This window comes from Thamnophis elegans, chromosome 1, assembly GCF_009769535.1.
Source record: "Thamnophis elegans isolate rThaEle1 chromosome 1, rThaEle1.pri, whole genome shotgun sequence".
NCBI lineage: Eukaryota > Metazoa > Chordata > Lepidosauria > Squamata > Colubridae > Thamnophis > Thamnophis elegans.
In genome coordinates, this window is record NC_045541.1 from 81,478,315 (window position 1) to 81,496,366 (window position 18,052).

Sequence of the window (18,052 nt, forward strand, 5' to 3'; positions counted from 1 at the left end):
GTTGGTTTCAATTGGAGAGGCTTATTATTAGCCCAGCAAATGAACGAACGGATATATAACATATAAATATCAACTTAGCTTAAATGCAATCAATCTATTGCCAAGTATTTATTTGTATGTAACATACTCTCTATCATAAAAGGAACTGCACCATAAAACGTATTAATGTACATACTGTGTCCTGCATTTCATACACTCCTCACAGCCTTGAGGCAGAAATAACCATCATTGCACTGACATTCAGTGTTCTTCTTACTGGTGCAAGGTGCTATCATTTTGAAACCTGAAACAGAATTTCGTAACCTTATCAACATGGACAATGTTTCTTTTCAAAAAAGCAGAAATATACACACTGTTTGTTTGTTGTTTGTTGTTGTTTTTTTTTTTTGTTTATTATACTTCTATGCCGCCCTATTCCCGAGGGACTCAGGGCGGCTAACAAACAAGTGGGGAAGGGGGAGATACAAAAAACAAACAAGACAAAAACAAGATACAAAAAACAGATTAAAAGCTACACAACAATCACAACATTCAAGTGGGGCTGGGAACTCACCAGCCCCAGGCCTGCCAGAACAGCCAGGTCTTGACGGCTTTGCGGAAAGCCTGAAGGGTGGTGAGGGTCCGAATCTCCACAGGGAGATCGTTCCAGAGGGCTGGAGCAGCCACCGAGAAGGCCCTCCCCCAAGGGGTCGACAGTCGACATTGGCTAGCTGATGGTATTCAGAGGAGGCCTAATCTGTGGGATCTAATTGGTCGTAGGGAGGTAATTGGCAGGAGGCGGTCTCTCAAGTACCCAGGTCTGATACCATGTAGGGCTTAAAAAGTAACGACTAGCACCTTGAAGCATGTCCGGAGTCCAACAGGCAGCCAGTGCAGCTCGTGGAGGATAGGTGTAACGTGGGTGTACCGAGGTGCACCCACAATCGCTCGAGCGGCTGCATTCTGGACAAGCTGAAGTCTCCGAATGCTCTTCAAGGGCTGCCCCATGTAGAGCGCATTACAGTAGTCCAGTTTGAGGTCACAAGGGTGTGAGTGACTGTTCTGAGGGCCTCCTGGTTCAGGTAGGGACGCAATTGGTGCACCAGGCGAACCTGGGCAAATGTCCCCCTGGTCACAGCCGACAGATGATGCTCTAAAGTCAGCTGTGGGTCCAGGAGGACTCCCAAATTGCGAAACCCTGTCTGAGGGGTGTATAATTTCACCCATCAGCCTGAGAGATGGAATACAAGGCCAATCTTGGGAGGGAAAAACACAGCCACTTGGGTCTTGTCAGGATTGAGTGCAAGCTTGTTCACACCCATCCAGACCCTGACAGCCGCCAGGCACTGACACATCACTTCAACCGCTTCACTGAGTTGGCACGGAGCGGACAGATACAGCTGTGTATCGTCCACATATTGATGATATTTTATCCCGTGCCGACGAATGATCTCAACCCAGTGGCTTAATGTAGATGTTAAACAGGAGGGGGGACAGGACCGAACCCTGCGGCACCCCATACTTAAGGGAGCCCTAGGGGACAACCTCTGCCCTCCAACCAACACCGACTGCGACCTGTCCAAGAGGTAGGAGGAGAACCACCGAAGAACAGTGCCTCCCACTCCCACCTCATGCAACCGCCCGCAGAAGAATACCATGGTCGATGGTATCGAAGGCCGCCGAGAGGTCAAGGAGCACTAGGATGGAGGCATGGCCCCCCATCCCTGGCTCTCCAGAGATCATCAATCAGTGCGACCAAGCAGTTTCCGTGCTGTAGCCAGGCCTGAATCCAGACTGAAAGGAATCCAAATAATCGGTTTCATCCAAGGACCGCCGGAGCTGAGAGGCCACCACTTTCTTAACAACCTTCCCAACGAAGGGGAGGTTGGAAACTGGACAGTAGTTACTTAAGATGGCTGGATCCAAAGATGGCTTCTCCAGAAAGGGTCTCACCACCGCCGCCTTTAAGAGGGGCGGGAAGGATCCCTCCCGAAGAAAGGTTCTTTATCAAACTCTACAGAGATACTAACAATGAAACAAAATAGAAAAGGAGAAAGATTCCTAAGAGGTAGATTATGAACGAGTTGCAGGAGTAGCTTTGGAGCAGGCAAAAATGAAGTTTGAGACAGTGAGCAACTAAGCTGTCAGGTTCCTAAACACAGTCCTTAACCTAGAACAGCTATGGCGAACATAATGCAATGCGTGACCCCCCCCCCAGTGCGCATGCTCACATGAGCAGCACTCCCCTCCATTTTTTGCATGCTTTTTTGCCCTCCCCAGGCTCGAGGCTTTATAGGAGCCTGGGGAGAGTGAAAACAGCCCCCCCGGAGGCCGTCCAGAGGCTTCAGGGACCTTCAGCCCTGAAGCCTCCGAAGGGCTTAAACTGACCCTACGAGCAAACCGTCCATTCTCGAACTCCTGATTTGCCCATAGGGCCATTTGTTTGCGCTCCGGAGGCTTCAGGGAAGCTCCTGAAGCCACCTGAGGGCCTCTGGGGGGCGGGGGAGGCTCTTTTCACCCTCCCCAGGCTCCTAAAAAGCCTCTGGAGTCTGGGGAGGGCGAAAAATGGCTTTAAAAAAGGCTGAACTCAGCTGGCCAGCACACGCATGCGCACTGGCCAGCTGACAGGGCAATGCTTCGCGTGCTCTGACAAATGGCTCCATGTGCCACCTGTGGCACACGTGCCATAGATTCGCCATCCCGGGCCTAGAATTAGAGATGGAAGAGATCATTTAGATTAGTGGCCTTCAAACATTTGGGCACCAGGGATCAGTTCCATGGAGAGAGGTTTTTCCATGAACCGGAGGGGGCATGGTTTCATGTGCTGCCTGCATTCCACACATGGGACTTTGTTTGTTTACATGACCCAGTTGCCAATGACTGGGGATTGGGGACCCCTGATTTAGATCACTCAAGCAGTGCAGGAATCTAAACTAATGTCCAACTTCTGCTTGAATATATCCAAGTAAAGGCAACCAGCTACCTTTCTGGGTGATTGGCTTAATTACAACTTAATTTCAGAAGCCCTGCGCAAATAGATGAATTCAGACCTCAAGCTGACACTATATAACTATCTACCAGGCAAGGAAGAAAAGGGGGGAAGAGAAGCCTATGAAAAATAAAGTTTACTCCCGAGATCAGGTGACTTTGGACAAAAAAAGTACTCAACTAACCCATACTCAGTTTAAACAAAGTAGGAATGGGGAGGTAATGTGGCAAAAGACTAGCAAAATTCTAAAATATATAAGGCATTATAAGATTGTGGCAGAATCTTATAATATCTGATGCTGAAAAATAGCGCAATTCAGTAGTGGTGTCCAAAATGTACCATACCAGATTTGCAGACACTACACGGGAAGCAGTGGGCTAAACCATTTTCATGGTCAGTATACGTTTCTCCATCTATACAGAATTCACATCTTCCCTGTGTTCGTGGAACAGTACAGAACTCCTCAACAAAGGTACCTATGATATGGGATAGTAAATGAAAGTTAGTATTTGAATATAGGCAGTTATACACTTTTGGCTTGTGCATGTTATATGCTTTTCCAACTGCATGTTACAAGACTGCCAACTAATGAAGAACTTTCACAATGGAACTATGGGATTTTTATCTGAACTAATATGGATTAATTACTGATTGATAAATTACTTCATAATTAAACTCTGCATTGTTCTGCTGCTTAAGTCTTGTGTAATTAAGTCGCCAAGCAAAGCTAATAAAATCATTTACATTTGTGGTCAAAATCATCCAACAATTATCACCTGAAGTACAAAAGCATATAAAATACAGGTTTCTTTCTGTTTCCTATTAGAGATTATCACAACTGAACAGAAGCAAATGACTTTTCATCTCCCAAATAATGTTTTGCTTGAATCAGGATATCTACAAAGTTTCTTACAACAATTATACTGGCACTGCTGGTAGAGGAAGTAGGGCATGATGACAACACCCCCAAATAGTAAAAATGAGCACTCCAAATTAAGTTTTATAAAAAGGTATTAAAAATGAATTAAAAAAACCATTTTAGTAGTTTTGCATGAGATGTATGAGATTTTCATCCAGGGATATCAAAATCTCACTAGATTTGCTTTTTAAGAAATCTCTAACTGCTATGCCATTGCTGATTCTGGTCTGCGATTCTGGTACACATTGGAATTCAACCATACAAGTAATCAGGAGCAAACTATATATATCTTGATGCCTTCATTACAGGACACCACGAAGTCTTACTGGAAGCACAATAATGACTATTATCCACGCCCTATAAAAGTAATGGGTTGACCAGGTACCAATACGAAGCTTTGGGCATGTATTTTAGGTAATGGCACAGTCAAGCTTACAAAATCACTCAGAGGAAGCAAAGAATTAAACATCCAATCAGCAAGGAAGTTTTTGCAAATTGGAATACATTTGATTGGTTTTAAATGAGTACTAGGTTTTTTTTTAAGCCAGTATTCTATAGCAGTCCCAAGCTTTCTTAACCTTTCTGGCTACATGAACCAGTGGTGGAGGGAGGGGGAAGGTTTCGCACGCACAACCTAGGTCCCGCACATGTACAAATAAAGTTTTGCACACTCGCCTGCTGCTTGCATGGCCCAGTTCCCAACACCCCTGTTCTATAGTAATTCAACTGCCTAGAATGATTTGGTGGAATATCCATAAAGCCTTTGAGATTTTAGGCTGTGAAACATTGATAAGATGTAAGAAATTGCTTTACAGAACTTAAAAGGCTAAGGGGCGAAAAGATAAGACTCTCTCCTTTGGAGAAAAAGTGGGATAAAATGAAGTATTTGGGGGGGGGGAATGCAGAAGTCTATGTGACTTCCAGTACCTTCTATCTCTTTTAAAATGTATCAAGTTTTGTCAAAGGAACTACTTCTGGCAATCTGCCACCCTAGTTATTTTATTGAGGAAGCGCAACCATTTTCAGATTACACAACAGGAAAAAGGATACCCAGGGTGGAGAGAACATTTTTCAAGACATGTTATATGGACTTTGTTAAGAGAAGAAAATTCCTTTGTATAGAATAGCCTAAAATGAGAAAAATTTTCTTAGATTCAAAGACACCACCTATTGACACTAATTGTTTTACAGTCGCCTCTGTCTTCTTTCAAAAAGAAAGCCCCAATTTCTTTCACTAGAATATAAAATCATATTATCTTATTATGAGAACTTACCCGCAGGACAGCGTTTGCAACAAATCCCAGAATATGGGAATTCTGCAGGATCGCAGTGGACTCGAAGTGATGGAGATTCAACCTAGGAGGTTTGAAAAGGGAGAGATTTCTTCTAATCACTGCACTTTTCCAGCAATATTATCTTGTCTTAATCAGAGATGCACGAACCTGCAAACTCAAGCCATTGTTCTGCAAAGCTGTCAAGATAAACTAAATTCAAATTCTATCATTGAAAGAAAATTTGATCTGTGTGTGCGTGTGTAGGGGGGGAATAGATATATTATACCTTCTCATGGAATGAGTGTAGCTTGCCAGATAAGATTTTTTAAATTTAAATCCTTTTTTTTATTTTATCAAATTTATTTTAATAAAATGCTTTTGGAGTAAAAAAATCTAAGGATAGATTTCTATTTAAGATATAAATTAATTTAGTTTATTCAGCATGAAATGGAGCTTAGTTATGTAGCATGAGGCTGTATACTATGAAAAGTTATTATTTAAATCGAGTTGATTTAAATCAAATCCACCCTGTAACATGCTATGAGTATCAGTAACTTGTCAGAATAAAATACAATTTCCTCCACTTTCCTCCTGACCTACATGTGTTAAGGTCATCCTCACTCTCTACAATTCTCTGCCCCACAGTGGCCAACTAGATGTTTTGGGGAAGTTGATGCAATGAACTGGAGTGCAAATAACTATCTTCCACCACTGCTTCCTAGCATCTAATATTTAAGGAATACTGTCTGTGGTGTCTTATGCGGGTGACGAAAGAGTAGAAAGTCTGTGATTCAAGCAACTTTTGAAACATCAGGAGTTTTTCATACCTTCTACGACAGGTGTGTCAAACTCACAGCCCACAGGCCACATCCAGCCCACAGGGTGCTTAGATCTGGCCCATGAGCCCACCTTGGAAACAGCGAAGGACTGGCCCGCAGCGCCTCTGCCAGTGAAAATGGAGCATGGGAGGGTCACACATGGGCCTCCTGGGTTCCATTTTCAGCCACGACAGCCTCCTGCAGCCCTCTGCAAGTAAAAACAGAGCTCAGGAGGGCCGGGTGCTTTAGGTAAGGCTGCATGAGGCCATCACAGCTGAAAACAGAGCCTCAGTGAGTACTGTTGAGCTGGCCATGCCCAGCCTGGACCCCTCTCTGGCCCCCCGAAGCTAAACACAAGCCTGATGCGGCCCTCAATGAAATCAAGTTTGACACCCCTGTTCTAAGATGAAACAAAAGGAACCCCAAAAGCCATTTCACAAATCAGAATTTTTTGAAAGCTTGAAAAATAATTATTAAAAACCATAATGGCTATATTACTTGATGAGGAAAACTAGGGTAATCTGATACCAATACTACAATTGGAAAACACCACATGAACAATATTCATCTTGAAACTGGTCCTAATGTAGGCCCTACAATTGGAAAAAAAAACTACCCTAAACTAATCTTTGGACTTTCTTCTCTCTTCCTATCTCCTGCTTGTTATAGCATTTTGTCTGACAAGTAGTGCAGGAAAACTTAAAATCTTGCTTGAATATTTGTGGGATTTTAATTAGTCCCTAATAAAGATGTTACTCTAATTCAACCAATAATGATTCAGCCAAGATCTGAGGAATTATCTATCTATATACTATCAAAATTTTCCTTTTTGTCTGTTGGTAACCTTCAATTATCCCAAACATTACATCATTGTGCAAAGTGTTTTGAATCAGGACACTTCAGTTCTGCTAAGTTAAAGGATTTGCATAAAATCTGTGACTCATTACTTCTGTGTAATTGAAACTTCAAGGATCTTCACACCAGTTGTATTCTCAAACTTGTACCTACTGCAGCATCATCAGTGATATGATTGAAACTTCCAACACTCTCTGCTAGTTTCCCAGAAACAAAGGCAATGGGGAAGCTGAAAGGAAGTTGGAAGTTGCTTATGCTCCTACTGCTTTCTTGCCTGCTTGTGGTCATTCTGTTTCTCTGTTTAGGTAAAGAAATATTTCTGAAAGGATAATCCAACATGTCATGGTTCTAGTTAACAATATAAAGTTGGAACTCTCAAACTGCTTACACAGGAAAGGATCTGGATAACTTTTTAAGTACAACACCTAACTTTAAATATATGGCAACAGATGCAAACTGGAATGAATCATAGCATCAAGTAAAATAGGGCTGGCAGTTCAAATCCAGTGAATGAAGAGAGGAGGCCAATTCATTACATGGCGTTAGAATAATGCCAGTCAAAGCAGACATTCCTGAAATAAGTCAGTGGAGTATATTTCCCTATAATACATCAGAACCTGAAATGTATAAAAATTCTATAACAATTGGACATCATTATTTTAATCAAGAAAAGCTGAGATAGAAAATTGAACCTTATATTTCCTTCATAAGTAACAGAATGTGTGGTGGAATGATTAGATTCACACGATACTGTGAAAGAAAGAGATTATTATATGGTTATTCTCCATATAAGGTCTCTTCAAATCAAAATAAAATGGTGCGGTATGTCAGAGACAAAAGGTTCCATTAGCTTGTTCAATCACTTTTCTATTCTTTAGAATTTTTTGCCCTTGGGCTAAAAATGCAACTACTCTATCTGCCAATTTAAATTTTAATCCCACTATCTTCTTCTACTTGTACATGAAACTCCTCAAACTTCAGTTGAGCATACTGTATGAATAACCTTTGATCTGTCATGAGTAGCACAGATAAACAATAAGCATTAATTTAATTTGCCAAGTGTAACGTATTTTAAAACAATTACATAAATAAATCAAAACAATATAAAACAAATTCAACATTGTTTTAAAACTCTGAGGCTTAATCTGTACCAATAAAATAAGCTAACAACAATCATAAAAGGGCAAAACTTCCTCAAACTCTAAGTTACTTGCTGTCATACAGCAATAGTGAGAAGGCAAACACTATTTCAAAAGACTGAAGACATTAAATAGCTGTAGTGCCAACAACTCCTATACAGAAGTAAATCCAAATATAGTCATACAATTGCACTCTTAAATCTTAATTGGTTCACATCAAGTATAATGAATTATTTTCTGTCGCTATACAAAGCAAGCATCACCGTTGCATTCACTCAGGTTAGTCATAATGTTAAATAACAGAACTAAATTACATAACTGCATTGCATATTCAAGACACCCTTTCCTCTTTCTTCCTTAGTGTCGGCAGTTTATGATTTTTTTCATAAAGCACAAAATTAGGAATCTATTAATTACTTACTTATTGCATTTATATGCCACTCCTCTTACTGAGAAAGATCTAAGTACTTAAAACTGTAGAGTAGCAGGACAACTCGCTGAAGGACAATTCAACAATGCAATTATTTTAAATTATTTTAAAAATTATTTTAATGTTTGTCATTCATGTTTCATTGTGTTCCTTCTTTCGTATCCTTTCTGTAATGATTCTATTCCACCATTTCTTTAACATTAGTATAACTTTTGACCTGTGGCGAATTGGCTGTGATGAGTTGCCCCAGAGCAAGCAGGTTTCATATTTCAAGTGTTGTCTATTTTGCTTTGTTGTTTTGTCATATAGAGTTTATGGATCCTTTGTATATATTTACCGTATTTTTCAGATTATAAGATGCACTCCCTCCCCCCCAAAAAGTGAGTGGAAATGTCTGTGCATCTTATAGAGTGAATACGGGCCCATTTTTGTCTCCCCTGGATCCAGAAGCCCTCTGCAGGCCACAAATGGGCCTATTTTTGTCCTCTGTGGGTTCCGTTTTGGCCTTCCCTGGCATCGGGGAGGCTGAAAAGGGAAGCACGGAGAGTTGGGAGGCCAAAAACAAGCCCGTTTTGACCTGCAGAGTGCTTCTGGATGCTGCAGAGGCAGAGGCAAAAAACATTTTTTTGTTTTCCTTCTCTAAACTAGGTGTGTCTTATAGTCTCGTGCGTTTATAGTCCGAAAAATATGATAATAAATGAAAAGTTTTGCATTCCTGCATTAACCTACCATGATAAGCAAATACGGCCAATGAGTCTGATGGTCAATCTCAGTTTTTTCAAACATAGAAATAATTTACTATGTGTATATGTGTGTAGGTTCATTCTGCCTCTGCCATCTCAAACTATAGGCCAATGATGGCGAACTTTTTTCACTCTGGTGCCATAAGCATGCATGCGCTATCGCATGCGTCGCATGCCCACCCTCATAAGTTAATGCCCTCCACGCTGTGCCCTGCATATGGATGTGTGACACTGCCCCGTTGCCCCGCATGCGCGTACATCTTTCTTTTCTGACTTCCGGTGGGCCGGTAGTTCTGTTTTTCGCCCTCCCAGGCTCCAGAGGCTTTCTAGGAGCCTGGGGAGGGCGAAAAACAGCCCAAACACACAAACCAGAAGTTCGGGAACAGACTTCTGGGTTGCCCATTGGGCTGTTTTTCTCCCTCTGGAAGCTTCAGAAGGTCCCTGAAGCCTCTGGAGGGCGAAAAATCAGCCCAATGCGCAAACCATAAGTCTGTTCCCGAACTTTGGTTTGTGCGATGGGTGTTTTTTCAACCTTCAGGGGAGAAAAACAGCCGAAAATCAAGGCTGAAAATCAGCTGACCAGCTCACACATACGTTCTGGAGCTGGCATGGCAATGCCTCGCATGCCCTCAGAAATGGGTCCGCATGCCACCTGTGGCACGCGTGCCATAGGTTCGTTATCACAGCTATAGGCCTTTTCTCAGCTTGTGCATTAGGCAGTTAATGAACTCATATGAAAGCAATAGAAAATTTTACACCCTTTCTTCCCAGATAACATCACTACAGATAGTCCTTGACTTACAACAGTTTGATTAGTGACTGTTCAAAATTACAACGGTGTTGAAAAAGTGACATGACCATTTTTCATACTTATGACCATTGCACCATCTCCATTGTCATGTGATTACATTTGGATGCTTGACAATTGGTTCCTATTTATGTTGCAGTGTCCTGGGGTCATGTGATCACCTTTTGTAACCTTCTGACCAGCAAAGTCAATGGGGATTCACTTAACAATTGTGTTATAATTTAACAACTTCAGTGATTCACTTAACAAATGTGGCAAAAAAAAGTCATAAAATGGGAGGAAACTCACTTAACAAATTTTTCACTTAGCAACATAAATTTTGGGCTTGTGGATATCAGTCAAGGACTATCTGTACTGCTATTCTAGCTTCCTAAATTCTTTGACTCCTCTTCCGAATCTTTGAGATCTTCACATGAGGGATGGCACCTCTCTGCCTTATCTACCACTGGATCTGTTCTCTTAGTCATGAAACCCATACCAAGGAACCTGTCAGCCTCTGCTTCGCTACTTGCTTTCGGCTGTCATTGAAACGGGGAGGGGGAGGCATGGTATTTGGGAGGGGAAATGCCAAATCCAGTCTAAACATCTGGCTAAATGTGTGACCAATCTTAATCCTTAATACAAACGGATAAATCCTTGGCACATGACACGTTAAATTGTGATTAAAAGAAGAAAGTGTGGAGAATCAATGTGGCAATACCAGAGGATAGTAGAATAGGTGACAAAAGAAGTGGGGAACATCACAAAGTATCAAGGTTCAAAAACTACAATGAAAGGTTATAGCATAAACTGGCAGTGGTGGTCCCAGTGATTATTTGACACACTGCCATGCCCAAAAGGGTTGAATGGCACTTAGAAAATATTTTTGTCAATTACAAAAGGCCCACTGCTTGGATTTGCACATAACCACCCCAATACATACATTCCCTACTAGGGAGGAGTTGATTTACATCGTTGATTTAAGTCACAATTTAGATGATTTAAATCACTAGTAAAAAGGCTTGATTTAAATCAACCTTTTTAAAGAACAACTGTCATCTCTGTCCTGCAGTGGCACCTCCTCTGACCCGCTGTTGTTTCACCGCACCCGTGACACAACAAGGTGAGGGATGTGGCAGGCAGCGGGTGAATGGATGCCCGCTAACAGGCGCGGCCATGGTGGATCTGAAATGACAGGTGGTCTTTAAATGTAAGGACTCATCTTGCTGGTAGGTAGAATCTTTGGTATTATTATTTGCAAACAAAATGAAGGTTTCCTATTTAGCTTGTAGACCTTGGATTCATTAAAGAGTTTACTAAAAATGTAAATATTGCAGAATATACAGCTTCATGCTACACAGGTAAGCTCCATTTCATGCTGAATAATTTAGTTTAGTTTTAATAAAACTTATATGCCGCCCAATCCCGAAGGACTCCGGCTTACATAAAAGAACAATTTAAAAAGTACTAAAAAGTTTTAAAAAGTAAAGAAAAACAAGCAGGTTAAAAACACAACACACTCAACCGTAGTGGGGCTGGACCTCATTCAAGAGGTCAACAGCCCCAGGCCTGCCGGCGGAAAAGCCAGGTCTTAATAGACTTTGAAGGCTGCGAGAGTGGGGAGGGTCCGGATCTCTGAGGGTAGATCGTTCCATAGGGCCTGAGCAGCTATAGAGAAGGCTCTCCCCGAGGAGCCACCAAACGACATTGTCTGGTTGACGGCACCTGGAGAAGGCCCACCCTGTGAGGTTTATTGGTCGCGGGAGGTGGTGGCAGAAGACGGTCCATAGATATCCAGGCCCTAAGCCATGCAGGGCTTTAAAGGTAATGACCAGCACCTTGAAGCACGTTCGGAGACCGATCAGGAGCCAGTGCAGCTTGTGGAGGATGGGTTTAACATGGGTGTATCTAGGTACACCCAATATCGCTTGTGCGGCTGCATTCTGGACCAATTGTAGTCTCCGAATGCTTTCAGGGGCAACCCCATGTAGAGCGTGTTGCAGTAGTTGAGTCTTGAGGTGACGAGGGCATGAGTGACCATTTGAAGTGCCCCCGGTCCAGGTAGGGCTGCAACTGGTGCACCAGGCGAACCTGGGCAAAGCTCCCCTGGTCACAGCTCACAAATGATGTTCACCCTCAGACTTAGGGATGGAGTATCTGGACTATCCTTGGGGGGCAACATCCATAGCCACTCGGTCTTGTCAGGGTTGAGTGCAAGCTTGTTCATTCCCATCCAGACCCTAACAGCTTCCAGGCACTGGCACATCACTTCAACCGCTTCACTGAGTTGGCATGGGGTGGACAGATACAACTGGGTATCGTCCGCATACTGATGGTATTTAATGCCGTTCCGGCGAATGATCTCACCCAGCAGCTTCATATAGATATTAAATAGGAGGGGGGACAGGACCGAGCCCTGCAGCACCCCGTATTTAAGGGGCCTAGGGGTCAACCGCTGTCCCCAACCAACACCGACTGCGGCCTGCCAGAGAGGTAAGAGGAGAACCACCCCAAGATGGTTCCCCACTCCCACTCTTCTAGCCGTCGCAGAAGGATACCATGGTCGATGGTATCGAAAGCCGCTGAGAGGTCAAGGAGCACCAGGATAGAGGAATGTCCTCTATCCCTGGCTTGCCAGAGATCATCGGTCAGCGCGACCAATGCTGTTTCGGTGCAGTAACCAGGCCTGAAACCAGACTGAAAAGGGATCTAGATAATCGGTTTCATTAAAGGTCCGTCAGAGTTGGAAGGCCACCACCTTCTCAACAACCTTCCCTACAAAAGGGAGGTTGGAGACTGGACGATAGTTTTTAAGGACAGTTGGATCCAGAGAAGGCTTCTTAAGGAGGGGTCTCACCACCGCCTCTTTCAAAGGCTGCGAGAAAGATCCCCCCTGAAGAGAGATGTTCACAATCCTCTGGATCCAGCCTGTGTCACCTCCCTGCTGGTCGAAACTAATCAGGAGGGGCACGGGTCCAGCAAACAGGTGGCGGCACTCATCGCTCCCATGGCCTTGTCCACTTCCTCAGGAGTGGCAAGCTGGAACTCGCTCCACAAAACTTGATCAAGACCCTCCCTCAGCATCTCTACTGTCCCTGTCCAAATGGAGTCTAGGTCCGTCCGAATCTGAGTGACTTTGTCCAACAGAAACTGGACAAATTCTCAGCTCTTCCCTGTAAGGGTTCCCCGGCATCCCTCCCTTTCAGGAGGGAGCAGGTTATCCTAAACAGGGCAGCCGTGTGAGATTCTGCGGACGCAATAAGAGCGGAAAAATGAGCACATTTTGACCCGTATCGCCACTAGAAGTCCTAATGTAGGCTCTTAGTAGTGTTCGGTCAGATTCGGAGTTACTAGCCCTCCAGCGTCGCTTTAGGTGTCTTTTGGTGCTTCATCTCCCAGAGGTCCTCGGTAAACCAAGGTGCCCTCCTGGATCCACTGCACGGAGAGGCCGTAATGTTCCAGACAGCGACCAAGGACTCGGTCGGATGTGGGCAAGGAGTCAGGTATCTCACCAAGCTCTGTCTGAAATCCCAATGGGTCCATCAGGCACCTAGGGCAGAACCATTTAATTGGCTCCACCTCCCTGCAGTGGGGAGCAGCTTCCGAAAATCCAGCCTCAACAGGAAGTGATCTGACCATGACAAGGGCGAGATCTCTATCCTCTTTAATTCCAGATCGTCTCCATTGTCCTGAGAGAAACACAAGGTCGAGTGTGTGTCCCGCCATATGGGTCGGACCCTGAATTACCTGGGTCAAGTCCATGGTTGCCATGGAAGCCATGAACTCCTAGGCCCATCAGAGCGTTTGCCAAGAGATGGCAGGTTAAAGTCCCCTAGTATATAAGTCTGGGGAACTCAACCGCCAGTCTGGATACTGACTCTAGGAGCGCAGGCAGGGGTTGTGACGCAGCTGGGAGGTAGGTACGTCAGAAACAAGCCCACTTGACCTCCCAGGTCCAACTTCACAAAGAGGGACTCACACCGACAGTCTCCGGAGCAGGGATCCTGTGAGGAACTAATGATTCCGGATAATAATTGCCACTCCCCCACCCCTTCGCTAGTGTCGTGGTTGGTGGAGCACCTGAAACCTTCTGGGCACATTTCTGAGAGAGGGACTCCTCCTTCATGGCCCAGCCAGGTTTCAGTAATACATGCTAGGTCTGCCCCCTCGTCTAATATCGTTGAAAAACTAAATTATTAATGTATCTTAAATAGAAAATGATAGACTTTTACTCCAAAAGCATTTTATTAAAATAAATTTGATAAAAATCAAAATAATCTGATTTAAATAAAAAATCCAATTTAAAATTAAAAAATCTTTTTTTTAAAAAAAACATCAATTTTATTCACCCTGTTCCCTACATTATATGGGATGAATTGAATGTGAATGAAGGCCAACGCTAGCTATAAAGAACCAGATTGTGTCTACAATAATTTGTTATATGCATGTTGGCAATATAACAAATATTGCCTAACTATATAACTATCAATTAGTTAATAATAGTTGTAAAGGAATGGTGGTACCCAACATAAATATTTCCCATTGATCTTGTATAGAACTTTTACATTTCACGCATATACAGAAATTCTCCCACTCCCGATCATGGTCTCTCCTCTTTAAAAAAAAAAAACCTTTGCAGAGTAGCCTCTAACTTCCATCATCTTGAATTAGCAAAATATATGATATAGTACTTGGTAGGACTGTGAGCAGTAGGTAAACATTCCAGTAGAGTAGCACATTTTTCTTTTAACTCTGAAACTAGTAGAGGAAACATATACATGCTATTTAAACACACAGTGTTTAACAGTGCTAAAAATTCAAACTTGATGAGGAGCTCTTAATAAAATTCCATTTTTTTCATCTGTGCAATGCTTTCAGAATTTAGAGTTTGCCTTTTCCCAATATGAGAGTATAAGAGTAGTTTGTTTTTTAGAAGCATGACCTCAAATTGGAAGATAATTTATTATAGTATGAGAAGATGGAAATCTGTTGAGAATAGTCTCTTAACCATAGGAATGCAAATGCTATCTTATCTAGTGCAAAAAAAAAAGATTGCAGCACTGTTGATATAAAACTCATTTGTGTTTTTTGCCTGTCAAAGAACTGCACCATTCTATGTTAATTATAGTCGCCCCCCCCCCCCCAAGCAGGACAGCCTTTATGCATTCTCAGTAGACCAAGATAGAACCTGAAATCTTATCAGGACTGAACCTAATCCAATTAAGTCCACTGCATTCTACTTTAAATTTATACTCAATTTTGACTCTTGTTTAACATCAACATATTTTCTTTGTTCTTTTTTAAAATCCCAAATCCTTTCTAATTTTTATTAAAAAATTTTGCAGAATAACAAAAATACAAACAATGCAAATTTGAAGAAAAAACTAAAGTGAAATAAGAAAGAACAGGGACAGAAAAGAAGAAAAAAGAAAAGGGGAATAAAAGATGTAAAGGAGCAACTTCAAATCTTCTTTGCTGCAGTTATAAATGTATTTATGTTTTATCCTTCAGGATCATGGCTCCCTTCTTTCCATATTTCAGCTTTTCTAACAATCAAACTTGTAGATCCAAAATCAAATGATATGTTTTCAGCAAAAAGTTCAAAAAGGGTCAAAATTCTGAAGAAAAATTTTGTCTAAACTTTTTGCGTTTTAACATTTTGTTAAAAGCATTGCCTAGTTATAAACACTCTGATTTACAAGAAACGTGAATCATCTCACTCATGTATTTCCTATTACTCCCAAGGGTGCTTCAGCCCCATCCTAGCACATACACAATGCCACTTTACCGTTGTGCTTTAGCTATGCTCTGACAACTGTAGTTCTAAAATATTTGGAGGACACCAGGTTGGGGACACTAAAGGGCTAGATTAGAAGCTCAACACTTTCCATTTTATTTTTAATCAAACTTTTATTAGCATAAAATAGACACTTGAAATTAAAATGCAGGAGTTCTCAGAACATGCTATCCGTCAAAAGTGATTTCCTTTGTGTGTGCATAAACTCAGCCAACTGGAGTTATTCAATAAATCAGTTATATAAATCAGATCATATCTCTGGGGAGCATCTCTTAGAGTGAATAATCTGTGGAATGGACTGAAATGTCTTAAATCCAAAATGTCCCTTTACCTCACAAGTCACAAATAGCAATAAGTATTTTCAGTACAGGTAGTCCTAAACTTACAACTGTTTATTTAGTGAACATTCAAAGTTACAACAGCACTGAAAAAACTGACTTATACCATTTTCACTTATGACCTTTGTAGCATCCCCATGATGTGATCAAAATTCAGACTCCTTGGCAACTGGTTCTACTTAGGATCACCTTTGCAACCTCTGGACAAGGAAAGTCAATGGGGAAGGCCCATCCACTTAATAACCAGTTTACTTACTAACTTATGAATTGAAGCAATTCACCTTAACAACAAAGAAAGGTCGTAAAACAGGGGGAAAACTCACGCCAGAAATGTCTCACTTAACAACAGAAATTATCGTAAGTCGAGGACTACTTGTACAGATGTACAGGTATGCCATTTTTTTTAAAAAAAAACATGGCTGGAGGAAAACTTTTGAGTTTCAGAACGCAAACCGCTTGGGAAAAGGCTAAGATCGGCTTCATCCCACCGCGGCCCCTGAAAGAAGCACCAAAAAACCTGCAAAACCTGTTAGAACCAAAAGGGGCTAGGCCACGCCCTCGAATTCCCTCTCAGGAGTTTTTCCCCCGTGTATCTTTTTTTAAATCCTGCCCATCTTGCGGTCTAAGTGACATAATGTAACCAGCAGCTAAAACTGTTACTATAGAGGAGAGAGAGAGTAAAGTTGCGGGAGTGGCAAAATCCGGAGTCGGCCGGCTGGCCCCCGATTCAAACTCCTTGAACTCCTTTCTAACTGCGGCCTCAGAGGAAAGAGAGGAGTGAGGGAGGGGAGGAGAGGAGGAGATGGAGGTGGAGAGAGAGATGGAGAGAGAAGAAGAAAGAGGAGAGAGGAGAGAGAGAGGAGGAGGGCTGCCCGAGCGAGAGGTGCTGAGGGAGAGAGAGAGAGAGAGAGAGAGAGAGAGAGAGGAGAGAGAGAGGAGAGATAGAAAAGAAAGGAAGGAAAGGGGGGGCAAGCAAAAAGTCCTGCAAAGTTAACACCCCGACGTGCCAAAGGTCGAAATCCAGGAAAGAAAAGAAGCCTCTCGCCGCCCTTTCCCTGGCAGCACTTCTCTAACCTATGGATCTTCAGGATATGGAGGGGAGTGAATGGGGGTGGGTGGGGTGAAGAACTGCAACTTTTGGCGGACTTTCCTCCAAGACTTTTCCCTTCTCCTTCCGCCACTCCGCGGTAGGAGTCGGCCGCTTCTGCAAGAGCCGGCGGAATCAATGAAGCTGGCCCCGCGCGGCCCGTTCCTTAGGAATTTCCTCCCCCGTCTTCTCCTCTCCTCTCGGCTCCCCGACGTCCGAGGAGGCGCTCAGACAGCAACTCACAAAGCTTTTCCCGCCTCATTTTGCCCCTTCGGCTTACCTTCTGCAGCCAAGTCAAAGCGGCCAAGCACGACATCACCACCACCACCTGCGTCTCCGCCATTTCAATGGGCTCGCGGCTATCGCAGCTCAGCTCTTCTTTTCACGCGCAGGGGGTTTATATCTCTCTCTCTCTCCGTGTCTGTTTGTGGGTGGTGCGTGCGTGTTGCGACGAAGTAGCTCTCCACTCCTACCAGGCGTCACCGGGAATCCCCGATGAAAAGCCGGTGAATGCTCTGAGGTTCACCCTCTTCTTCCCAACAGAGCAAGCGCGCGCAGCCCTCTCCAATTTCACAGCTTCTGCGGGCCGCAAAAGAAGGGAGCGGGTTGTTGAGAGGGGTGGTGGTGTAAAACTTTTGACTCCGCCCACTGAAGAACTCCAAGAAGCCGCGCCTACTGTTAGATTTAAGGCGTGCCATTGATTTACAGAAAGTGACTGGAATTCATTTTCTTCACGAAAGGCGGAAACGGTTTTTCGCTGCCGTGTGTGTGTGTGTGTGTGTGGTGTGTGTTGTGTTTGTTTTTTCCGACCGTCCCGTTTAGCCTACGATCCCAGTATTCTGTGGGGATCTCTCTCATCCAGATACTGAGTCTAAATCTGCTAACTTTTTGACTTGA

General features: G+C 43.2%; 1 protein-coding gene across 1 annotated transcript in view; it reads right to left on the reverse strand.

Moving 5' to 3' along the window:
- The window catches only part of LOC116513281 (tumor necrosis factor receptor superfamily member 10A-like), a 37,331-nt gene extending 19,570 nt beyond the window's left edge, over positions 1 to 17,761 (reverse strand). Inside the window, 5 exon segments of the mRNA XM_032224301.1 lie at positions 176 to 212; positions 215 to 283; positions 3,313 to 3,444; positions 5,162 to 5,243; positions 17,436 to 17,761. Coding sequence (XP_032080192.1) covers positions 176 to 212; positions 215 to 283; positions 3,313 to 3,444; positions 5,162 to 5,243; positions 17,436 to 17,498 — 383 coding nt within the window. The 5' untranslated portion in view covers positions 17,499 to 17,761.
- Between the last annotated feature and the right edge of the window lie 291 nt (positions 17,762 to 18,052).